Source organism: Eriocheir sinensis, chromosome 29 (genome assembly GCF_024679095.1).
Source record: "Eriocheir sinensis breed Jianghai 21 chromosome 29, ASM2467909v1, whole genome shotgun sequence".
Taxonomy (NCBI): domain Eukaryota; kingdom Metazoa; phylum Arthropoda; class Malacostraca; order Decapoda; family Varunidae; genus Eriocheir; species Eriocheir sinensis.
This window is the reverse complement of record NC_066537.1, coordinates 17,389,935-17,416,102: the sequence shown is the minus strand read 5'-3', so window position 1 is coordinate 17,416,102 and position 26,168 is coordinate 17,389,935. Positions and strand designations below refer to the sequence as shown.

Below are 26,168 nucleotides of genomic sequence, written 5' to 3'. Positions count from 1 at the left end.
CCAGGTCATCCAAAACTGACGACTTCACACAAGTCATTCCCATCCTGTTTCCTGACCCCAACATTCATTTTTAAGAAAAAAAAACTAAGACCACCATCATCTTCCTGGGAAAATTCTGCATATACTAGCATAAAATTGTAACAATAATGTAAAAATACACATACGGAAATCAGAGTTAAATAAAGCAGGGAGCACACATTTTCTTGCACTTATTTCCCTTCAACTCCTTATAGTCATCAGCTGGTTTTCGACGCATCACTTTTATGAGCCAAGATCCTAAATCTGCATGCTTTTCGATCTGCTTCTGACGGTGTAGATCGAGTACGTCACGATCGAGGTAAAAATATATACATAGGGTCAAAATCGCCTCCGAACATAAGACGCGCCGAGACGGTGGAGTGTCGATCCGTGCGTCCCTTCCACAGCCTACCTATACTATTATGATCATATCATATCATATTATTCTCTCTCTCTCTCTCTCTCTCTCTCTCTCTCTCTCTATATATATATATATATATATATATATATATATATATATATATATATATATATATATATATATATATATATATATATATATATATCCTACTTCCTTCTTTCCTCTTTCTCCTTCTTTCTTCTCCCTCCTTTTCTTTTCCCTCTCTCTCTTCCCTCTTTCCTTTCCTTATTTCCTTCACATGTCATGAGAGTTATTATTATTATTATTATTATTATTGATGTAAGATTATAATAATAATAATAATAATAATAATAATAATAATAATAATAATAATAATAATAATAATAATAATAATAATAATAATAATAATTATTATTATGACAATAATAATAATAATAATAATAACAATAATAAAAGTAAAAATAATAATAATAATAATAATAATAATAATAATAATAATAATAATAATAATAATAATAATAATAATAATAATAATCATAACAATAAAAATAATAATGATAATAATATTATCAATAGTAATAACGGTAAGACAACATTAATAATAATAATAATAATAATAATAATAATAATAATAATAATAATAATAATAATAATAATAATAATAATAATAATAATAATAATAATAATAATAATAATAATAATAATAATAATAATAATAATAATAATAATAATAATAATAATAACAACAACAACAAGAATAATAATAACAACATATGCGGGGTGGCAAGGGTCAGATTAGACTGGTTTTTCCTAAGTGGACGAGTCTTCTTCAACATCCTCTGCTTGCGCACTTTCACTCGCCTCCTTTCCTTTCCAGTCTTGAGGTAAAAAATTCTCTCTCTCTCTCTCTCTCTCTCTCTCTCTCTCTCTCTCTCTCTCTCCCAAGAAATCAAAAGTGGTAATGGGTGGATTGTAAGTTGTTTATCTTTACGTTTACTGCCCCATCAACATGCCACGAAAGCAGAAAAAAGTAAATTGCTTCCAGACAACACCAAACTATTAATTCCCACCCTCGAGAGCCAGGAAATGAGCTGCTCCATAATAAAACATAATGTTCATTCACACATAAGCTACTAGCGTTTCACCCATGCTTAATATTTAGTTTTGCGTCACAGGCGGATGTTGTGATCCGTAAGAATAGCATATTTTGACATTTTTCGGTTGTATATATATGACTACAACGAAACATTCAGTTGTTGGGGATGTGATGGGTGAATGGTCAGCGTGGGCCGGCGGTGTCGGACCAAGTTGAATCGTGGCCTCCGATAGATACTGGGGCTTGAGTTGATGATGTCAGATGAGTAGGCAGATATGAAGGTCAGACCGCGGTGCCAAACGGAGTCGAACGCGCCAGCTATGTCCAGGGAAATCACGAGAGAGGGGTGGCCGTCATCAAGGGCGTCGTGCCAGGACTTTGAGAGGAGAAGGATGAGGTCGGAGGTAGAGCGGCCCTTCCGAAAACCTAACTGCTTCGGTGACTGCAGGTGGTTTTCCTCGAGGAAGGATGTCAGTTGCTCCCCGATGATCCTCTCAAATATCTTGCTGATGATTGGGAGGAGTGATATTGGCCTGTAATTGCCTGGCTCAGACCTGGATTTTTTCTTGTGTACGGGTGTGACTCTGGCCTCCTTCCACTGTGCAGGCCACACCCCGGTCTGCAGGCATCGCCAGAAGATCTGGGCGAGGGGGCTGGTGAGTTCATCGGAGCATCGCCACAATAGGTGAGGACTCACGCTGTCAGGGCCTGGGTCACCTGGGGGGCTGCCTGTCTGGTTCCTGGGTTGTCATCTTTTGACTGAAATGACAGGCCAGCTGGTCAGCTTTTTCCCGGCTGGTGATGGCCAGGTCTCCGTTAGGTTTCCTCAGGGGCGGGATACGTTCCTGGAGGGTAAGGCCTTGCTGTTCTCTCTCTCTCTCTCTCTCTCTCTCTCTCTCTCTCTCACTGTTCCATGACTGGCAGGCACCTCCAGCAGCCTTCAGACTGTGCCTGTGGGCACCTCACGTCACCTTCAGCGTGCAAGCATAGCTACTGCTGATGCGTCTTGTATATACGAAAATAACCTCAACTTTAAATAGAAAAATATTATATAAATGCATACGGCAGTGTCAACGATGAAGATAATGATGATGATTATAATGAAAACAGAAGAAAATTAATAATAATATTAATAATAATATTAATTATAATAATAACGATCATAATGGTAATGTTGATAGTAATAATAATTATAATAATAATAATAATAATAATAATAATAATAATAATAATAATAATAATAATAGTACTGAGGAGGCGGTGGCTGAGCGGTCTGCGTGCGGCCGCAGCATCCTGGAGGACACAGGCTGGAGTCCCGCCCGCCGCTACAATATGACAATTTTCAGTCCTCGCCGAGTGCCCTAAACACTGTCCTGAAGATCATCTATCAACCCGAACTCTAGGTTAAAAGAGGATCAAAGATAGCTCCGGGGGGGCATCATGAGCTAAGCAAGACACCGGCACTGTAAACACTTGCCTGTCCCATAACGGGCTGGGGCCAACCACCAAGTCCAACCGGTGCCATAGGCAGAACGTAAAATATTACGATAATAATAATAATAATAATAATAATAATAATAATAATATTATTATTATTATTATTATTATTATTATTATTATTATTATTATTATTATTATTATTATTATTATTATTATTATTATTATTATTATTATTATTATTATTATCATTATTACTATTATTATTATCACTTAATTTTATTCATATTTCTATTCATCATCATGAAGATTATTATCATTGTTCTTCTTATCATCATAGTAATAATAATCATCATCGTGACTACTACACTCCACAGTAGCATCTTTTTTTAGTTGACAACAACTTATTAGAAACGACATTCTTTATCTTTTATCTGCACCACTCAAATGAAGGAGGAAGAGGAGAGGGGCGGGGTAGGGAGAGGGACGGGGACGCGGGAGGCTGGGGGAGACGGAAGAGTGGGAATAAAAATATAATTAGAAAGGCGGAAGTACGGAGGGAGGGAGATTAATAGACGAGGAAGCGGAAAATGGAGAGAGAGAGAGAGAGAGAGAGAGAGAGAGAGAGAGAGAGAGAGAGAGAGAGAGAGAGAGAGAGAGAGAGAGAGAGAGAGAGAGAGAGAGAGAGAGAGAGAGAGAGAGATTTACATAGATTTACATAGAATATCAGACCACACAGACCCCATGGTCCAGACTAGGTGGTCTGTCCTTAAACCCAAGTGATTCTACATTAATCAGAAGGCTCCAAAACGATGCATTTCTACTCTAGTTAATATTAAGTTGAAGGAAGTGACGGTCGAGCTTGTTTTTGAAGGAGTCAATCGTGTTACACTGGACCACTGACGGTGGGAGCTTATTCCATTCTCGCACTACAACGTTGGTGAAGAAAAATTTGGTGCAGTCTGAATTTACTACATTTGAGTTTTACGCCATTGTTCCTCGTACGCAAAGTGTCATCGATCATAAACAATGTTGATCTATCTACATTCGTGAAACCATTAAGTATTTTAAAACATTTGATCAGTTTTCCGCATGCGGCCCTCAAACAGTGGGTTGAGCATCCCTGGTCTAATGCATGCATTTTAGAATCAGAACAACGGCGTATTTTTTTTTACAGCACAGAGTGCAACTCAAAGGCAGCAAAAAGATGTTAAAAAAAAAAAAGCCCGCTAACTGTTGCTCTCATATAGCGATAAGTATAGAGTGGCCAAAAGAGAGGTTAATTTCGGATGAAGAGATGTCTTGATACACTCTTCTTGAAAGAGGCCAAGTCATAGGCAGGTGGAAATACATATGAAGGAAGGCTGTTCCAGAGTTTACCAGTGAAGGGGATGAAAGAAAGGAGATGCTGGTTAACTCTTGCATAAGGGGTTTGGATAGTATAGGGATGAGCATGAGTAGCAAGTCGTGTGCAGCGGGGCCGCGGGAGGAGGAGAGGCATGCAGTTAGCAAGTTCAGAAGAGCAGTCAGCATGAAAATATTGATAGAAGATAGAGAGGCAACATGGCGGGGGAATTTAAGAGATAGAAGACTGTCAGAATGAGGAGGGGAGTTGATGAGACGAAGAGAGTCTCTCTCTCTCTCTCTCTCTCTCTCTCTCTCTCTCTCTCTCTCTCTCTCTCTCTCTCTCTCTCTCTCTCTCTATATATATATATATATATATATATATATATATATACTCTGTCCAAGAAAGCTGTGATAGTGGAGTCCCCCCCACACATGTGATGCATACTCCATACGAGGGCGGACAAGGCCCCTGTATTTGGACAGCATCTGTGCAGGTGAGAAGAACTGACGGAGACGATACAGAACGTCCAACCTCGAGGAAGCTGATTTAGTGAGAGAGGAGATATGGAGTTTCCAGTTGAGATTTTGAGTTAAGGATAGACCGAGGATGTTTAGTGTAGGAGAAGGTGACAGCTGAGTGTTGTTGAAGAATAGGAGATAAGTGTTTGGAAGATTGTGTCGAGTTGATAGGTGTAGAAATTGAGTTTTTAAGGCGTTGAAGGACACCAGATTCTTCTTGCCCCAATCGGAGATGATAGTAAGGTCTGAGGTTAAGCGTTCTGCAGCCTTCAGCCTGGAATCGTCTAATTCCTGTTGAGTTGGCCTTCTGTCAAAATAAGTTGAGAAATGTAGATTAGAGTCATCGGCGTAAGAATGGATAGGACAGTTTGTTATGGAAAGAAGATCATTGATGAATAAAAGGAAGAGAGTGGGTGATAGAACAGAGCACTGTGGAACACCACTGTTGATAGGTTTAGGAGAAGAACAGTGACCGTCTACCACAGCAGAGATAGAACGGCCGGAAAGGAAACTGGAGATGAAGGAACAGAGAGAAGGATAGAATACGAAAGGGGGCAGTTTAGAAAACAAAGAGTTGTGACAGACTCTATCGAAAGCTTTTGATATGTTCAGCGCACTTGAGAAAGTTTCACCGAAACGGAACTTGAAACATAGGTGGTATACCCCAGTCCAATACTCATTTGATTTTCATTCGTATAACCTTTCCCACCTTTCTAAACTGTGGTTCACACCCAGACATGGTTTGATAATTGCCCACTGATACAACAATTAGGGGAGGCGGTGGCTGAGTCGACAGCGTGACGGCGCCGCGTTCAGGACGACGCGAGTTCAATCCCCGCCCGGTGCCACCAAGCTGGTATTTTTCAGCCGCCGCCGAGTGGCTTAAAACTACCCACATGCTGTCCAGAAGACCACCTATCAACCCGGACTCGAGATTCTAGGATTAGAGATACTCAGATGAGCATCTCTAACTTCAAGGTCAGGATAACGCTGCGCGCTGATTGTGGCACTGGTTGGCCCTAGAGGCGGATGACTGCCAGTATCCACCAAGCAGCGCGAGTGAGAGGGCGGAGGACAAACATCCACTGAATTCGCCAGCCAGGGCCTGCACACGAATCAGAGGAGATCTACCAGCCAGCACGACTTCACACTCTGCCCCCTGCCTCTTGTTCTCTCTCCTCCTTTCTCTCTTTTTCTTCCACTCAGGTAAGGTTGCAAGAGGTGTGTTCCTCCCGGTCTGCCGCACTGTTCACTGGGTGTGCTGTGTAAGCTTAGTATCAACTGTGTGTGTGTGTGTGTGTGTGTCAATAGCCTGAAGGAGTGTGGATTTAACCAAAGCCTGTGTTGTCATATTAGTTACGTATAGTGTCGCTGCGAAGGATGATGATGTCCGGACTTTAGTGTTTGTCGGGGCGTCGGCGCCACCTCCCCTTTTCTGTCCGTTGACCGGCTTGAGGGAGTGTGACATCCACCCCCTCCCCCTTCTCCTCTCCCTTCGTTGGCTGAGGGAAAGAGGGTGTGCTTCGGCTACTCGTAGCTTAGGAGCTTCAACACCCTGCACCTCGCCACCCACGAGTCCCAGCACAGCCCTTCTTGGTTTCGAAAGGCGCTACTACGGAAGAACTAGCCTTCCCAGAGGCGTCCATGTCCTCCCCTCCCTTGACTCAGGGATGGGGGCAGTGAATGGAGTCGGTGATACCTTCGTGGCTAATACAGAGAGCCTTTGACCGATAAAAAATATTCCACATCTCATCGAAGGTCCAGGTCACCCTGACGATGGGTGGGGTTTTGACAGAGGCCTCTGCCCTTCCCTCTGTCCATGAGGCCGGAGGCAAACCCTCGTTTTGTCTGATAGTCGCTACTCCGGGCGAACAAATTTTCAGGGGACCTTCCGCTTCCTCCCCTCCCGTCCTCAGGGATGGTCGCAGTGGTGGGTTTCTGTGTTTTCTCCAGGGAGAATGGTGGGTCCGTTTGACAGTCTGGAACGGTTCTCCGTCCGCTTACAGGACTGGATTAGGGCATGGCTTAGTGGTAGGAAGCAGAGAGAGCAAATCAATGGTAAAAAATCTGAACGGGGCAGTGTTACGAATGGAGTCCCACAGGGGTCGGTGCTGGGTCCGTTGCTTTTTATCATTTACATCAATGATTTGGACACAGGAATTTGTGGGAATGTCAATAAGTTCGCAGATGATACCAAGATCGGTAGAGTAATCCAATCAGACCGGGACGCTAGCGTTCTCCATGATGAGCTTGACAGACTATATGATTGGGTGGGGAAGTGGCAGATGGAATTCTATGTCGGGAAGTGTAGTATTCTGAGTGTAGGTAGGAATAACCCATCACACAATTACTCCTTAGGGGGGGCGACTACGGGGGGTCCTTCTGCGCATATGGTACGTCCAATAGCTTCGAAATTTTAGTATGTTATTTGTAGGTGTAAAGGTATGATATTCTGTGAATTTCATTAAATTCGGGTGAAGTTTAGGAAAGACTCAAACAAAGCGTATTTTTCTTTTCGTTTTTGTTTCACAGACTTTATTTTTCAGTTGATCGGTACCATAGAAACTTTGTTTACCTATCTACATTTTGTTGGAAGTAACGTTTTGATTTTTTGTTTTGTCTTCGAAGCAAAAAAATTACAATGTTTTGTCACTTATTATTTTCTCCACTCTGTGTCCCGTTTTCTTTTGACATTATTGAAAATCTATTCCCAACAAAATATTGCCCTTTAGTTGTAGTTTTAACTGATACCTAACAAAAGTCGATCAGACTTTTTACCGATTATGTGAAATTATTTGAATTAAAAAAAAATATTCGAGATATTGGCTCCTAAAGATTTTTTTTTTCATTTCATTCCTGTCTTGCCATTTGTATTTATTTGATTGGCATGAAATTTTCACATATTATTGTGTATATCTTGTTGACTTACTGGAGAATGATAAGGCATCTGGTCCAGCGGCATTCCCGCTACGTGGGAGTGCTGCGGGAGTGCCTTGCTTCTACGGTACTCTCTTGCTTTTTTCTGAGGCTTGGCCGCTCCATAAGCCCTCTTGATATTGGTGACTCTTTTTTCTGGTTGCCTTGCGCTTGTACATCATTTGTAAGGACGTGTTTTTGGCTGGAGAGGAGAGAAAAGTACGACGTACTCTTCCTATCTGTGTCTCACTTGGCACTGACGTTGTGGTGCCTCTATTCCTCCCCTGCCTCTCCGCTCGAAGAAGAGAGAATGACAGATGACAAAATTTACGGAGAAATAAAATATTCTACTGCAATTTTTACGTATATACAAGCATTGAATGATACCGCATATGTTGACGCACATGCCCGGCTATGACGCGCATGTCCGGCTATGAAGCAAAAGCCCCCCCAGGGGGGATGGGTTTTAATTTTACGAAAACAAACCTCACCACATGGCAATTTAGGGGTTCTCGGCCACGCTGAGCGAAAAACATGTACTCGTCCGATTTTAAATATATTCGTCAAAAAAATACCCCGTAGTCGCCCCCCTAAATGACACGCTGACCTCCGTCCTAGGGCTCAATGCATTCAGGCTGAAAATCGTGCAAACAGGGTATTGGGTTTCATCTCAAGGAGCGTAAACAATAGGAGCGCTGAAGTCATCCTCAAACTTTACTTAGCACTAGTTAGACCTCACCTCAAGTATGCATTTCAGTTCTGGTCACCCTACTATAGAATGGATATCACGTTAGAATCTGTACAGAGGAGGATGACAAAGATGATTCAGGGGGTGAGAAACTTGCCTTATGAAGACGGACTGAAGCATTTAAATCTACACTATCTAGAAAGGCGAAGGTTGTGAGGAGACCTGATCGAAGTCTATTAATGGATGAAGGGCTTCAATAAAGGGGATGTCAAAAGGGTTTTGGTTGTAAAAAAACAACAAAAAAACAACAACAACAAGTAGGACACGTAGCAATGGTTTTAAGCTTGATAAATTCAGATTCGACAAAGAAATAGGCAAGAACTGGTTTACCAACAGAGTGGTGGATGAATGGATCAGGCTTGGCAGCCATGTTGTGGGTGCCAATACCATAGATACATTCAAGATGAGGTTAGATAAAGTCATGGGTAGTGAGGTAAGGTGGGGTTAAGAGTACAGGAGATGCCTTGTAACCTATAGGCCAACCGGCCTCTTGCTGACTCTTTACGTTCTTATATTCTTATGTAATCCAAACGTTTTTTGAACGTTTATACATTATATATTCTCTCTCCAAACTTTTTTGCGTGTGCGTTTTTTGTGCCATTGCTTCGTTTCTGGTTTCGCTTTTTTTTTTTTTTGTATCTACGCATTTTTTTTTTTTTTTTGTCTGTCTTTCTCTCTCTCTCCTCACCTCCACACGGTGCAACACTACCACTGCATAATCCACTTCTCTCCTCCTCCCTCAGATGGGGATGGTCAGGCGGTTGGTGTTGGGCCTGGTGGCGGCGCAGGTTGGGTACCTGGTGTGGCAGTTCATGCAGGAGCCCCCAATGCCCTACCTCGACCCTAACCCATGGTGGGGCCCAGGGCAACCCCGCCCTGAAGACACAAGCATCAGGCCCTTCAAGATTGACGTTCCCAAGGCGGTTAGTTAATGTTTATCTGCCCAGCCACCTGTTTTAATACCCGAGTGCTAAATAATGGCCAGTGCTCGCTAGTTTTCCACTAAATTGATATAAAGGGCTATTATCGTCGTTGTTAGCGATGTTACTGTTTGTTGTTAATGATGATGATGCTTTTATCACAATCCCTGAGACTTAGGGAGTAGGAATGCACGATTTCTTATTCCACTGTACAGGAAATTAAAGCTAAGGTTGGTATTCTCAGACGCTTCCACCTCTCACATCAACAGTTTCCAAAAAGGAGATCATGCAGACGATTAGTAATGATTTTTTAGGGTCATGGTACAGGAGAAATGTCACACTAACACCAGGGTTCTAAAGCTACCCCTGGGAATGTTTAAAACTTCAACGAAAGCCTTGTCAAACATGTGAACCTTGACACCGAAATGTTTAAGAATATAGCTCTAAGCAACTTTTTTTGACGCCGGAAGCTAACCTGCTCCCCTCAGCTACTTTTTGTTGCGTAAAACACCCGCTAGAGAGGTCACGTGGCCTTGCTGATCTCCAGGTCAGTCTGTGGGATAATGAGTCACTGCGATCATTAACTCTAGATTCTAGGATTAAAGATGAGCTCCGGGAGGGCAGCATGAGCCAATGCAAGATGGCGCCACTATAAACACTCGCCTGCACCAGAACGGGCTGGGCCGACCATCAGGCCCCACCGGGAAGAAGCCTTGGACCGACCATCAGGAATCCAGGATCCACCGAGAAGAAGCCTACCGGCGCAATAGGCCAAGACGTAAAAAAAAAAAAAAAAAAAAAAAAAAATCGCCAGTATAAGAGAGACATTACTCACTAGTCATCAATGATCTTCTTTTCATAGCAAACTGTCCTGTCCACTCATACGCCGACGACTCCACTCTGCATTATTCAACTTCTTTCAATAGAAGGCCATCCCAACAGGAAGTACACGACTCCAGACTGGAGGCTGCAGAACGCTTAACCTCAGACCTTGCTATCATTTCCGATTGGGTTAGAAGGAACCTTGTGTCCTTCAATGCCTCAAAAACTCAATTTTTCCACCTATCAACTCGACACAATCTTCCAAACACCTATCCCCTATTCTTCGACAACACTCAGCTGTCACCATCTTCAAAACTAAATATCCTCGGTCTATCCTTAACTCAAAATCTCAACTGGAAACTTCATATCTCCTCTCTCGCTAAATCAACTTCCTCGAGGTTGGGCTTTCTGTATCGTCTCCGCCAGTTCTTCTCCCCCGTACAGTTGCTATCCATATACAGGGGCCTTGTTCGCCCTCGTATGGAGTATGCATCTCACGTGTGGGGGGGCTTCACTCACACAGCTCTTCTGGACAGAGTGGAGTCTAAGGCTCTTCGTCTCATCAGTTCTCCTTCTACTGATAGTCTTCTACCTCTTAAATTCCGTCGCAGGTAGGTCGGGCAGATCGGGCAGATCGGGCAGGTAGTTCAGGTCGGGCGCCGCCTGGGAAAATGAAAGCACAGACACCACCAGGAAATTGATCGCCCGGGAAACAGTGTAGCTCTTCACATTCAGGCACTGTAATGCATCGTTCACTGCGATGATTTTGATATTGACAGTAATGATGATGACGATGACGATGATGAAATTAATAATAATAATAATAATAATAACAATAATAATAATAATAATAATAATAATAATAATAATAATAATAATAATAATAATAATAATAATAATAATAATAATGCTATTAACAATACTTCTACAAATAATAGTAGTAATAACAGTAATAGCAGCAGCAGTAGTAGTAGTAGTAGTAGTAGTAGTAGTAGTAGTAGTAGTAGTAGTAGTAGTAGTAGTAGTAGTATAGTAGTAGTAGTAGTCATAATAACAATAATAATAGCAAGGAGCCAGCAAGTAGCAGGGCAAGGACCAGTCCCGCCAACAGGGTGAGCGTCTCCCTTAGGAACAGCTCAGCACAGGACACGGCGTCAAGGCCAGCGTTATCTGCCACTCCAAGATGATTCTGCATAGCGCTGCCTCTTTGCTCCTTCCCTCCCCCCACTCCACCTCCTCTTCTCTCTCTCTCTCTCTCTCTCTCTCTCTCTCTCTCTCTCTCTCTCCAGATATATATATATATATATATATATATATATATATATTTATATATATATATATATATCTATCTATCTCTATATATATCTCTCTCTCTCTCTCTCTCTCTCTCTCTCTCTCTCTCTATATATATATATATATATATATATATATATATATATATATATATATATATATATATATATATATATATATATATCTTTCTGCGGCACACACGCAAGCAGGCCACTTTTTCCCTCAACGCTTCCTTATCTTGATCAAAGTACCGTTACATGGGAATACATAGGAATACATAGGAAGAACAAACACCAGAACACCTGTCGGTCTATGGCGAGGGTGTCTGTCTACTATCGCTACTACTAGTGATCTATGTGTAATAGGACAGGAGTGTGTGTGTGTGTGTGTGTGTGTGTGTGTGTGAGAGTGTAATTCACCACGGCCTGATCACAAGTTGGGCTCGCTTTCGCCAGCAGATACCAGCCCGACGTGAGCAAGTGCACGCTCATTATCGTCGATCTCTGGGTACTGCCAGGACCTCACACACCACAGACCCCATCCCCCTTGCTCAAGGGGGACAGTAACCACTCTTACCAACGGAAAGAATCCGGCCTGAGCGGGGCTCGAACCACCGCCTGATTGGCCGTGAAGCCTTGCAGCACAGCGCTCTACCGATTGAGCTACCAGAGCGGTGTGTGTGTGTGTGTGTGTGTGTGTGTGTGTGTGTGCCGCGTCACCATTACTGGCAGGTCACGTGTGGGCGGCTAATCTTTCCTTTTTGCCGCTGATGCCAGTGACAAGACCATGTATTGCTAGAGTGCCACCACCCCTGCTGCTGCTGCTGATGATGATGATGATGATGACATTAATGATGATGATACTACTACTGCCAATAATATTAATAATAATTATGACAATAATAGTAATAGTAGTAGTAGTAGTAATGGTAGTAGTAATAGTAGTAGTGGTAGTAGTAGTAGTAGTAATAATAAAATAATAATAATAATAATAATAATAATAATAATAATAATAATAATAATAATAATAATAATAATAATAATGATAAAAATAATAATAATAATAATAATAATAATAATAATAATAATAATAATAATAATTATTATTATTATTATTATTATCATCATCATTATTATTATCTTTATTATTATTGCAACTACTCCTCGTTTTGGTAGTGGTAGCCTCAGTGACGCAGTTAGTGGTGTACCGGTGCCATGGCACACCTGCTTAAAGAAGTGCCTCTTTGAAATCCTGAGTCAAGCAGGACTTTGTGTCTCGTCCAACGCCGCGCTTCAACCCCCCTTCCTCCCGCAGGATCTTGATGACCTGAAGATGCGTCTGTCCATGCCCCTCCGCCTAACACCGGCTCTCGAAGGCGCCAACTTCACCTACGGGTTCAACGATGCCACCCTGGACGAGGTGGTCAAGTACTGGCGGACCAAGTATGACTGGAAGAAGAGGGAGGCTCGGCTCAACTCATACCCACACTTCAAGTACGAACCCCCGCACTAACTTGTCTTGGTGACACTAAGCAAAACGATGTTTCCTTTTTCGTTGTGCCTAATCAACGGCAGTAATAATTAGTCCTCTGCAGGACAAAAGCCTTTTCCAACGTTTATTATTATTATTTTTTTTTTTTTACGTGTACGCCTGTTGCGCCGGTAGGCTCTCTTGAGGGGCCTGGATGGAAGTCGGCCCCAGCCCGTCATGGCGCAGGCAAGTGTTTATAGTGGCGCCATCTTCTCTTTAATAATAATTTAGTTCTCAGTCAATCGCTAAAGGAAATGATCCTGCTCTGATAAGTTCTAATTTCATGTCTCCAGGTTTTGTTTTCCCTGACTCCTATAGTTTCAGGGTTGTCACTCTGTTACTTGTATTGTCCATGCATCTGTTATCAGTTATACGCATGACGTGACTTGCTCCAGTCCACGTTTTATTCTAAAGTCATTAGAATTTTTCAACCGTCGTACCTCCCCATGTCAAGCCCAGTATTTAATATCCATTCCTCTCACATATTGATGTTCCAAACACGGCCTCCCTCCTAAACCCGGTATCAACAGGACCAAGATCGAGGGACTAGACATCCATTTTCTGCGGGCGGCAGCGAAGCCGGGGCCTGGAGTGACTGTCCTGCCCCTGCTGATGGTCCACGGCTGGCCAGGCTCGGTGGTCGAGTTCTACAACATCCTTCCGCTAATGACCACGGAGCAGGAGGGGAGCGGAGTGGCGTTCGAGGTGATCTGCCCATCCATACCAGGCTACGGCTTCTCGCAGGAGTCTTCTAAACAAGGTGATTGCTCTCTCTCTCTCTCTCTCTCTCTCTCTCTCTCTCTCTCTCTCAACAACCAAAAGGTCATGGAACTCAAACTTTTTTTCGAGGGTTTAACGTAAAAGCTTTGCAGGTTCTGCACTTTCACTTTCTTCCTCCTTTCCCTGTCCCGCGTGTTGGTACTCGTCCTCCGCCTCTCTCAGATGACGCTGAGCCGAGGATTGAGGCAGTGTCACTGATTGAGGTTAAGAGAGAAATGGCAAGGATGTTAGTGTGTCTCGGGGTTGAGCGACGAGCGCTGGAAAAGAAAGTCAAGATACAAAAGCGAGATGCGTATGATGCGATGGTGGGGATGAGTAACAGGCGGAGGGTTAACACAGAGAAGAGAACGATCAAGTGTAGCACCTTGATATAGAGAGGTAGGCGAGACGGAAATTAATTAAAGGTACTGAAGTGAGGTGAGTTTGAGATGGTGCTGGAGAGATGATTGACGTGAGGGTGGCGATGAAGTAAGAAGGCGAAAGGAGTGGTTTATAAGATGAGGCTGAACGTGAGGGCAGGAAACTTGGTGGCAGGGGTCATGGTGCTGTGCTCTAGTAAAATTTGTTAGGAATAATACTCATACATACATACATACATACATACATACATACACACATACATAGTGGCCATTACTTGCCTCTTAGCAGATAGGTACTGATAGTGATGGGTGTAGTGGTGGTGGTGGTGGCGACGGAAAGGCTGGACGAGTAGTGTAATGTTGCTTTAGAGTGTTAATAGAGTGTGTATATGCTTCCCCCAGAGGACCGTACTCTGTTCCTAACGGTACTGGTGGTGGTGGTGACTGAAGTAGCTGCAGGGAAGGTGCTGGAACAGTACTAGGCTGCGGTAGGATTATAGCTAAAGTGCACACTCTTTCCCACAGCGGACGTTACTCGCTGCCCCCAAAAGTGAGTCACATTATCACGGGTTATCAGTCGCCCTATCACCTCAGGAGAAACGATTCGTTTGATTATACGAAAACGTAAAGAGACACTTTCTTCAATGATTATTTCTCTTTCTTCCAACACACGCGCAGGAATGTTTTTTTGCGAATTTATTCGATTTTTTACCCTTTCGAGTCGGTTTTTGAGCCCGGTCGATTATTAAAAATTATAGCCCTTTCATTTTGCCGTCGATTGATACCAAAAACATTTCTGTAGCCTCAGCAATAAGGGAGTTATGGCAATTCGCACCAAAGCGGTTGATTTTCCAAAATTCGCGGCTTAATGACAAGGCCTAGGCAAGTTTCCGGTCCATAGTGTAGGGTTCACTGCCCCTGTGCGTGCTCTCCGCCTCGCAGGGAAGGTGCGTACAGGATGGCTCCATCCAATGGCGCATCCAGTCACAAAAAGCAGGCGTTGTTTTTGCGCGGCACCAGCGCATGCCTTACTGCAGTGTTGTCCAAACTGGGCTCCGCGTACCCCTGGGGGTACGCAGTATTGATCAAAGGGGTACGTGGAAAGACGATGAACACACACACACACACACACACACACACTAAAGAAACTTCCCATGTTCTATGAAGGAAAAGAGAGAGGGAGGGACAGGCACCTTTATGAAGGACGCGTAATGTACGTGTACCTAAATATAATATAATATAATATAATATAATATAATATAATATAAATATAACATAATATAATTGAGTTTCATCAGCCATGGGGGGTACGTAACAGTAGGGGAAGGTAATAAAGGGTACAATAGGCGAAAAAGTTTGGACAGCATTGGGCCCTTAGCATACAACTTTCAGACAGGTCCAGTTCGTGACAGGACCTCCCCGGCTCCTGCTCCTTACCCGCCCTCGCCTCCACCTCCGCATCCGCTCCTTTCCCTGCCACAACTTCCTCGTCGCTGCTCCCCACTCGGGCCCCTTCCCCACCTCTTGCCCCTGCCGCCTTCTCGCCGCCCCCCGCCGTGCGTACTTTGTTCCATCAAGCTTGTGTCCTGCACAGGTCTGGGCATCCTGGAGACGTCGCAAATCTTCCTGAAGCTGATGAAACGGCTGGGCTACGAGCAGTTCTACACGCAGGGAGGTGACTGGGGCTCCGCGATCGTCTCCTCCATGGCGACACTCTACCCGGACAAGTGGGTGTTCTACTTGCACTACTATATATAGTCCGCGAAAAGTACCGCAGGAAATTTGAACGCGGTACCGGTACTCCGGTACTTTCAGCAATCCTTTGCGGTACTGCGGTACCGGCTTGGTAGTGCGGTAGTACCGCAGTGCCGCAGTACCGCAAAAAGTACCGCAAGTGCCCAGCACTGGTGTGTGTGTGTGTGTGTGTGTGTGTGTGTGTGTGTAAATACTGCAGCTAAAACAGGTGCCGTTCCTTGGCTCTTCCACGTACTGGGGCGAGAGTTTATGGCTCAGTCCTTCACCTCCTGCATGTCTCTGCTCTTCCACCCCCGCAGCGTGTTGGGCGTGCACCTCAACATGGTGGTTGCTCCCATGATGGCCAGCACCTTCAAGGCCTTCTTGGGCTCGGTGCTCCCGGCGGGGCTGCTGGTGGCCAAGGAGGACCAACACAAAGTCTACCCGATGACGGACAAATTCAAAGTGATCCTGCGGGAGACCGGCTACATGCACCTCCAATCCACGAAACCTGACACGATAGGTATGAGGGCGACGCTGCCGCCTCCACTAGTACTGTTGATGATGGCGATGTTGATCGTACCACCAATACTACTACTACTACCACTACCACTACTACTATACTACTACTACTACTACCAATGATAATAATAATAATAATAATAATAATAATAATAATAATAATAATAATAATAATAATAATAATAATAATAATAATAATAATAATAATAATAATAATAATAATAATAATAATAATAATAATAATAGCAATAATAATAATTATAACAAGAACAAAAACAACAACAACAACAACAACGACAGCAGCCATTATCTTCACCCCCACACAGGCGCCGCCCTGAACCAGCACCCCGTCAGCATGGCCGCCTACGTCCTGGAAAAGTTCAGCACCTGGACACACGGAAACAACCCTCACCTGCCCGACGGCGGCCTCCTGCAGGCTGACTTCCCGATAGCCCTCGACGAGATGCTGGACAACGTGTGCGTCTATTGGTAGGTGCCACACACACACTCAGCGCCTCCTACCTACCCCTGCTGCCTCTGTTCAGCGAAAACAGAAAAAGAAGTAACGGGTCTGTAATCGGTGGAATCAGAATAGCTTTACATGATTCTGAGGTTTGTGTATTAACTGAATGAAATCATATTTTAGCAAAATGATGGTTGATTAGCAGCTTATAAACAGCATCACAAAAAAAATGTTTGTCAGATTAGCTGCGCCAAAGGTTATATTGTGATGAGCAGACAAACTTTATTCAGGAACTTTAGGGAAGACCCAACAACGCTTTTAGCAATTGCCATGCAGGTAATGGAGTTGTTCACAAGGTCCACAGTGATGGTCATGCCACTGACACTGTGTCCCTAGTACAACTCCATGTCCTTGTTTTATTTCTTTCATTCAATTGTGTTGAATGCATAGATATTCAGTCTTTACCACTACACCGAGGAGCGCCGTCCAAATTAACACTCATGAATTAGTCAGCCATCCCATGACTACTTTCACTGATTTTGCCAACTATTTATGGCTTATGAGACTCCATCGAAACTAAAACAAATCCCCACTAAAGTGCACAATATTTTAAATCGCTGTCATGCAATTGGATTTGCTCCGGCGATGGAAATACTCGTATGTACTGTCCGTATTTGGAAGGTTAGAGGCGTGAAATGAGTCACCTTCTTTCCCAGTCTGGCCTCGGTGGAAGGGCGGCAGAAGGCCGTTACGTCTGTGACATACTCGCTGCTCCTTATGAAAAATTTAATTCAGGAAAATTGGAGTTAACGCTTTTTAAGTGTTGTGCCCAGTATGTAACAAGTAGGGCCTCTGTAAGAAAAGTTTGAATAGCTCTGCTCTAGCCCGTGCCTCCCATCCCCCACAGGTTCACGGGCTCCATGACGTCCAGCATGCGGTTCTACACAGAAAACTTCAGCAGACTTTTCACTCGAACAACTGACAAGTAAGTAAAACGCCTTAATATGGCAAAAAAACATTTTGAAATAGCTCAAAAATGCACAGTAAGTTATGATCGAATTAAAATAAATCACCCTTCTCTCTCTCTCTCTCTCTCTCTCTCTCTCTCTCTCTCTCATCGTCACCGTCGTCGTCGCAATGGTCAGTATCCCGTGCCGTGTGCCCGCCGGCCTCGCCGTTTTCCCACAGGAGCTCGTCAGTGACCCCAAGAACTTCATGGCCCACAAGTTCTATGACATCGTGACCTACAGGTGAGGCTGGTGCGGAGAAGGGGGAGGGCTGCTCACTATCTGGCGGGGAAGGGAATGCTCACGCTCAGAGGCACGGAGTGGTAGGGTAGGACTGAGAGGGAAGGGTTAGGGAGAAGTTCTATGTGGTATTGACTTTGCTTTATACAAATATGCACAATTACCTTCACCATGCAATGGCCGCAGCTGATTGTATTCAGGATTACGATGTATTCGTCGCGTGATGGTTGGCTATCGAGTGTCAAGAAGTGCGTTTTCCAGAGCATTTCCATAACCATAAAATTATACGAGTTTCGGAGTTTGTAGATGAGTCCTGTTTTTCAGCTTTGCAACGTTAGGGGCGCGGTAACTCCTTTGTAGGTGCGACTGTTGACGATACTGGTTGGCGGCATGGGTTCGATCCTGCCCTTACTCCTAAGTTTTTCGCTGGGTTATTGGCCGCTTTCTAGGCACACCCTGCTGTAACGGGTATATGATTAACCATAACTAGGGCGGGTAAGGTAAGAAAGAACTGTCAGGCTGAGTCATCTAACTTGACGCTTCATGGAACCCAACCTTTAGCTTTTTTCTATAACGGTTTCTCTTTTGTAGGATCTGTTTAGAGCATTATGATCTTTGGGAAAAAACACCAATGGGCTGAAACTTTACAATTCCTCCACCCCTTGCAGAGACCACCCCGTCGGCGGACACTTTGCCGCCATGGAGCGTCCCCACCTGCTGGCCGCCGACTTCCACACCTTCGTGAGGGAGGTGCGACGGCGGCAATGATCCTTCCCTCCCCCACCCCCAAACCTGCACGGGCCAAATTTACCTGTGTAAATAATTGTTACCAAATATGTTACGAATAATAATAAAGTATTACACACTGTATGCTTTAGATTCACTTATTTAATCAATCTCTCTCTCTCTCTCTCTCTCTCTCTCTCTCTCTCTCTCTCTCTCTCTGTGTGTGTGTATGATAATGTAACGAACTGAATTCCACCTGACCTTATCATACCTCCACACGACATCTGCGTGTCAAAATATATATATATATATATATATATATATATATATATATATATATATATATATATATATATAATGAGAGAGAGAGAGAGAGAGAGAGAGAGAGAGAGAGAGAGAGAGAGAGAGAGAGAGAGAGAGAGAGAGAGAGAGAGAGAGAGAGAGAGAGAGAGAGAGAGTTTTCTTTAGTCGAGGGCTAAGCAATACAAAGAGAACGGGAGACATGACAGTGTATTAGAGTGACCTTCATTGGCTTCTGTTCTTCATGAAATGTTTTAGGGTTTTTTTAAACTCTTTTTTTTCTCTTAATTTTTGGTCTAACAGCTCTCTTCTCTTTAATGAGACAAAAAGTTAATTAGTGAAGGAGCTGGTTAAATAGTTAGTTGTATGGTTATTTATTTATTGAATTATTTATTTATCTATTACTTTATCTTATTCTTTTCTTTCTCTTCTTTTCCTTTTTTCTTTTCTTCTTTGGAGTTTTCTTCTAGTTCTTATTCGCTTTAATACGATTTTCTTTTCTTTTCTTGGAACAGACTCAGGACCACATTCTTAAAAAAAAACAATTCGACGCTCATGCACCCACATCTGACAAGGCTTTCGTAGGAGTTGTGGGCATTGCCAGGGGTAGTTTTATGACCCTGGTGGTAGTGTGACAAAGCCTCTGTACCATAAACGTAATAAAAGAGAGAGAGAGAGAGAGAGAGAGAGAGAGAGAGAGAGAGAGAGAGAGAGAGAGAGAGAGAGAGAGAGAGAGAGAGAGAGAGAGAGAGAGAGAGAGAGAGAGAGAGAGACTCATCTTTGCGCATTTGAAACTTTACATTTACTTTACTCATTTAGAAAATAAGGTAAGTAACGTGATTTGTGTATTTACGTTTTTTTTTTCTTTGGTTAAAGCTTAATGGGCGGCTGAGGAGCCTAGGTGTGTGTGAGGCGGGTAGTGCACGTCACGGTGACGGGCCGAGCATGTATGCGTTCGTCATGATGAGCGGCCGGTTCTGCACATCACAGTGGTCAGGCGGTTGCTGCACATTACCAGTGATGGTTTAACACCTATGGACATGAGCTTTCCGTCCCTTAAATGCCCCTCATATTGTCGTCTAGAAAATAGTAAATAAGCAGACTCCTATGAAGTCTACTAGAGCAAAGAGTTGTCAGGAAAAAAAAAAAGAGTTTTGAGGCATTAAAGGTCGTAAGGATTTTTTTCTGCCTGAATCTGAAATATCATAAAGGTTTGGAGTTTAGCCTCTGCAGCATTTTAAACCCATAAGAATTGAGGAACTCCTGTTAGGAGAGACGTCTGGAAAATGACGCTGAGTAATAGAGAGTAGGATTATTGACGTGATATACATAATTACATATGAGCAGAACAACTAGTTTTGGGGTACATCAGTGATAGCAAGAGCGTCGGTGATACAGCAGCCCAGTGGAACACCAGAGCATTGTTTTAGGAGAAGAGAAGTGACTTTACTACTACAGCATAAACAAATTAGAAACTTTACAGGAAACTTGAAAGTAGAGAGAGAGAGAGAGAGAGAGAGAGAGAGAGAGAGAGAGAGAGAGAGAGAGAGAGAGAGAGAGAGAGAGAGAGAGAGAGAGAGAGAGAGAGAGAGAGAGAGAGAGAGAGAGAGAGAGAGAGAGAGAGAGAGAGAGAGAGAGAGAGAGAAAATTGATAAGGAAACTTTTAGAAAGGATTTAAAAATATTTAGAAAGCAAAGACTTGTGCCAGACAGTCAAACGTTGGTTGATTGACTGGTGTTTGATTGACGAACTGACTCAGTTTTTCACATTCTACGATAATCAAGCTTACAACCTTACGAACACCGCCAGCCTCACCACCTCGCCGCGGCCCCGTTGCACAAGGCTGTGTTCCAGAGCCGTATATATTTAAAATTCTACGGCCCTGCTCTACCACAGATCCCGTGTGGTGCCAATTTTTTAAGGGAAGATAAATCGGAATCGTTGGAAAACTCCGGAACAACATTTCCTGGGTACGCACGAGGCTTTAACCTTCAGATATTTCGGAATTTCGCAAATTTCGATTGAGGTCTCCCCCAAATTAGTCCGATTTATATGGGGTTTACTGTACTTAGGTATATATGTATGTATGTATGTATGTATGTATATATGTATGTATGTATGTATCAATGTATGCATATATGTATGTATGTAGGCAGGTAGGTAGGTTAGTCAGGTGTCAGCACAATAAGTATTTCCAGCCTTCAGGGCTCAACCGTACGAGGAACGACTCAAGCGACTCCATCCCTTTACACTGGAGAAAAGACGCCTACGAGGGGATATGATTCAAGTCTTCAAGTACCTGAAAAAGTTCAATAACGTCGATTACTCCAAATTCTTTGAACTGCAAACCAACTCAAGAACTAGAAGTAGCGGTTTACCCATTCAGTCGAGTCGATGTAACACAGATATTGGAAAGAGTTTCTTTTCAAACCGGGTCATCCGCCACTGGAACAATCTTCCCTCAGAAGTAGTAAATGCGAATACCATCAACTCCTTCAAATATAGAATCAGAATCGACCGTCATTTCGCTGCGTCGGGAGTAAACTGAATAACGAGGTGCTTTCATCTGCTCCTCAATATCGAATGCTTTCATCTGCTCCTCAATATCGAATGCTTTCATCTGCTCCTCAAGCCGCAAGTGGCTGTCGAGCAGATTGAATCACCAAAACAGGCGACCTCGTAATGAGCCAATAGGCTTTCTGTTGCCTGCATTTCCAAGTTTCTCTTCCGTTTCATATTCCGGGGCGGGGTTTTCTTATATATAATAAAATAAAACCATGATCAGGGTTATATTATTTCCTGTGCGGGTTATAGCTTCTAATGTTTAAGCATCCGCCACCTTAAAGTCCTTCTCAGAACCACCCAATCAACCAACCAACAAACAAACACACCAACCAACCATTCTATCAACCAACCAACCAGCCTACATACCAACCAACATACCATTCAACCAACCAACCAACCAACCAACCTATCAACCAACCAACCAACCAACCTACATACCGACCAACCTACCATTCAACCAACCAAACAACCAACCAACCTATCAACCAACCAACCAACCTGCATACCAACCAACCAACCATTCAACCAACCAACCTACCAGTCAACCAACCTACCTGCAAACTAACCAATCTACCATTCAACCAACCAACCATCCAACCAGTCAACCTACAATTCATTCAATCAACCAGCGAACCAACCAAATAACCATTCAACCAACCTACCAACCAACCAACCTATAATTCAATCAACCAACCAACCAAACAATCAAGCAAAAAGCGAGCAAACAAAAAAACAAACCTTACTTACACACATACATACATACATACATACATACGTACATACATAGATTCATACATACATACATACATATACACAAACATTTTCTTAAACAACGGAAAGTATAATGTATTTCATAAGGATTATAGGAAGGATACAAGGTGTGTGTGTGTGTGTGTGTGTGTGTGTGTGTGTGTGTGTGTGTGTGTGTGTGTGTGTGTGTGTGTGTGTGTGTGTGTGTGTGTGTGTGTGTGTGTGTGTGTGTGTGTGTGGTTTCTTCCCCTCCCCTCACGCTCTCCTCTTCCATCATCTTTCCCATCTCACCTTTCTTCTCAACTTTCCTCTTCTTTTCATATTTTAACTCTCTCTCTCTCTCTCTCTCTCTCTCTCTCTCTCTCTCTCTCTGTGTGTGTGTGTGTGCGCGCGCTCTCACCTGGCCTCATCACCTGTCTCTGTGCTCTCATGAAGCCCTGAAGTCCTCCCTTTCCACCGCCACCTCGCCGCCGCTCTCGCCTCTCCCTCTTCCCTCTTTCCTCATTTCCACACTATCCAATCGCTTTCAGGCTTCGGTGTCGACTTTCCCCCTCCCCCTTCCTTCATCTGCCTCATCCCTTCTCTTCTCTCCTGTCTCGTTTTTCCTCTTCTTGTAACTCTTCACCCCACGACCTGCTCCTTCCTCCATCCGTCCCTCCCGGCGGCCAGCAGCAATCACATCACTGGCGCGCTTGTAACTTCTTACCCTTTGTGTATGCGTGTGTGTGTGTGTGTGTGTGTGTGTGTGTGTGTGAGAGAGAGAGAGAGAGAGAGAGAGAGAGAGAGAGAGAGAGAGAGAGAGAGAGAGAGAGAGAGAGAGAGAGAGAGAGAGAGAGAGAGAGAGAGAGAGAGAGAGAGAGAGAGAGAGAGAGAGAGAGAGAGAGAGAGAGAGAGAGAGAGAGAGAGAGAGAGAGAGAGAGAGAGAGAGAGAGAGAGAGAGAGAGAGAGAGATGGAGACTAGGTGGTCTGTCCTTAAACCTAAGTGATTCTACATTAATCAGAAGGCTCCAAAACGATGCATTTCAACTCTAGTTGATATTAAGTTGATGGAAGTGACGGTCGAGCTTGTTTTTGGAGTCAATCGTGTTACACTGGACCGCTGACGGTGGGAGCTTATTCCATTCTCGTGTAACGGTGTACCGGGGGGCGTTGAAGGGCGTTGATTAAGACTCAGCTTCCTTTAAGGCGAATATATTCTTAAGCCTATATGTACAGGAGCGTCTGAGCGAGAGAGACTGCAGGTGTGTGTCAGTCGGACTCTCGTGAAGGAGTCACGAGTTATAGATTGGAAAATAATGAAGTTACAATTGGTCACGTATGTCAAGGTGACCTCTAAGCTTGATGAAATGCTTTGTATACAAACTGAGACGGTAAACACTGACGGACGACATTCCTATAAGGTGGCGTGATCTATCTGTCGTGGGTTTTTTCCATTGACAATTGTATGCCTAAATCGTGGTGATATTAAATAATAATAATAATAATAATAATAATAATAATAATAATAATAATAATAATAATAATAATAATAATAATAATAATAATAATACATTGATATCCTACTATAACACTCGCACTACAACGTTAGTGAAGAAGAATTTGGTGCAGTCTGAATTTACTTGTCTATATTTGAGTTTTACGCCATTGTTCCTCGTACGCAAAGTGTCATCGATCATAAACAATGTTGATCTGTCTACATTCGTGAAACCATTAAGTATTTTAAAACATTCGATCAGTTTTCCTCGGAGGCGACGTTTGTCAAGAGAGAACATGTTAAGGGTGGAAAGCCTTTCTTCGTAAGATTTGTTGCGCAAGGAAGGGATCATTTTTGTTGCCCGACGCTGAACACCTTCTAATTTAGCAATGCCCTTTGCATGGTGGGGAGACCAAAACTGTACCGCATATTCCGAGTGGGGTCTGACTAAACTATTGTAGAGTGGAAGTATTACATTTTTATTCTTGAATAAAAAGTTTCTTTTAATGAAGCCCAACATTCTGTTCGCTTTATTTGCTGCATCGATGCATTGCTGTGAGATTTTGAGGTTTGACGCGATTTAGACCCCCAGTTCCTTAACGCATTGAACGCTTTTGAGTTTAACGCCGCGCATATCGTAATCGAACTTCTTATTCATTGTTCCAACTTGAAGGACCTGGCACTTGTCTACGTTAAAGGGCATCTCCCATCTATCAGACCAAGCTGAAATTTTGTGCAAATCCTCTTGGAGGCTTTGCCTGTCTTCGTCAGTGTGAACCGAGTTACCAATCTTTGTGTCGTCTGCAAATTTACTAATGCGATTATTGAGTCCGACATCCACATCGTTGATGTAAATAATGAAGAGCACTGGGCCAAGAACCGAGCCCTGAGGGACGCCACTAGTGACCGGCGCCCACTCTGAGTTAAATCCGTCAATCACCACTCTTTGTTGTCTGTTGCTCAACCAATTCGCGATCCATTGGTGTACTTGACCGTCAATACCTATTTGCTTTAATTTGTTAAGTAATTTATGATGTGGGACTTTATCAAACGCTTTCTGGAAATCAAGATAGACTACGTCCAGTGATTTGGTTACGTCATAAACCGTGAAGACGTCGTTATAAAAGGTTAATAGGTTTGATAGGTAGGATCTTTTGTTACGGAAGCCGTGTTGTGAGTTCCCAATTAATGAGTGGCTTTCAAGGTAACTCACAATTTTGTCTCTAATTATGCTCTCAAGTAGCTTACCTACAACCGAAGTTAGACTAATGGACCTGTAATTACCTGGTACTTTTTTGTCTCCTTTCTTAAAAATCGGTGTCACGTTAGCCTTTTTCCAATCCGAAGGGACGATGCCTTGTCGCAAGGACATATTGAATACGGCTGTGAGGGAGGAGACTATTTCACTCTTTGTTTCTTTGAGCAGAGTAGGATATACTTTGTCAGGTCCAGGACTTTTATTTGTTTTAAGTGATTGGAGGGCTTTAAGGACTTCATCGGTTGTTATTTAAAAGTTAGGCAATGCATGCTCGGGATTTACATTAATATTGGTGTTGGTGGTAGTGGTGGGAGGACTGTTAGTATTAAACACCGAGGAAAAGTAATTGTTTAATAGGTTTGCAACGTGTTGGTTGTCAGTCACTAGTGCACCGTCGTTGTTTGTTAAGGGTCCAATTCCACTTCTGATCGCCTTTCTGTTGTTTATGTAATTATTTTAAGAGAGAGAGAGAGAGAGAGAGAGAGAGAGAGAGAGAGAGAGAGAGAGAGAGAGAGAGAGAGAGAGAGAGAGAGAGAGAGAGAGAGAGAGAGAGAGAGAGAGAGAGAGAGAGAGAGAGAGAGAGAGAGAGAGAGAGAGAGAGAGAGAGAGAGAGAGAGAGTGAGAGAGAGAGAGAGAGAGAGAGAGAGAGAGAGAGAGAGGGAGGGGGGGGGGTCGAAGAGTTTATGCACTACAATAAGGCAGGTGAGTGGGTCCTGGGTGGGAGCTTGTTTGGGGGGGTCATTCCAGCGATACCCCATGATCCTGCGAAGGCACTTGGTAACAAATAAACTTATAAAAATATATAACACAAAAAATACATAAAGGCTAGGAATAGATGATAACAAAATAGATCAGAAGTAAAACACAAAACAAACACAATAAAGTGATGAGAAGATAACACTGAAAATACTTCATATAAATGGGAACAAGGAAAATTAGAAGTAAAATGCAGAAGCAACAAA

At 43.2% G+C, this 26,168-nt stretch overlaps 1 protein-coding gene across 2 annotated transcripts in view; it reads left to right on the top strand.

Moving 5' to 3' along the window:
• Positions 1–5,828: 5,828 nt before the first annotated feature.
• The window catches only part of LOC127005219 (juvenile hormone epoxide hydrolase 1-like), a 41,019-nt gene continuing 20,679 nt past the window's right edge, over positions 5,829–26,168 (top strand). Inside the window, exons 1-10 of one of the 2 annotated variants that reach the window (XM_050873943.1) lie at positions 5,829–6,005; positions 9,207–9,386; positions 12,813–12,991; positions 13,559–13,788; positions 15,762–15,894; positions 16,222–16,424; positions 16,750–16,912; positions 17,794–17,871; positions 18,032–18,136; positions 18,802–19,003. In XM_050873943.1, coding sequence (XP_050729900.1) covers positions 9,207–9,386; positions 12,813–12,991; positions 13,559–13,788; positions 15,762–15,894; positions 16,222–16,424; positions 16,750–16,912; positions 17,794–17,871; positions 18,032–18,136; positions 18,802–18,901 — 1,371 coding nt within the window. In that variant the 5' untranslated portion in view covers positions 5,829–6,005 and the 3' untranslated portion in view covers positions 18,902–19,003. Of the gene's footprint in view, positions 6,006–9,206; positions 9,387–12,812; positions 12,992–13,558; positions 13,789–15,761; positions 15,895–16,221; positions 16,425–16,749; positions 16,913–17,793; positions 17,872–18,031; positions 18,137–18,801; positions 19,004–26,168 lie in introns of those variants that run through there. The other variant, XM_050873942.1, reaches the window with a different exon arrangement.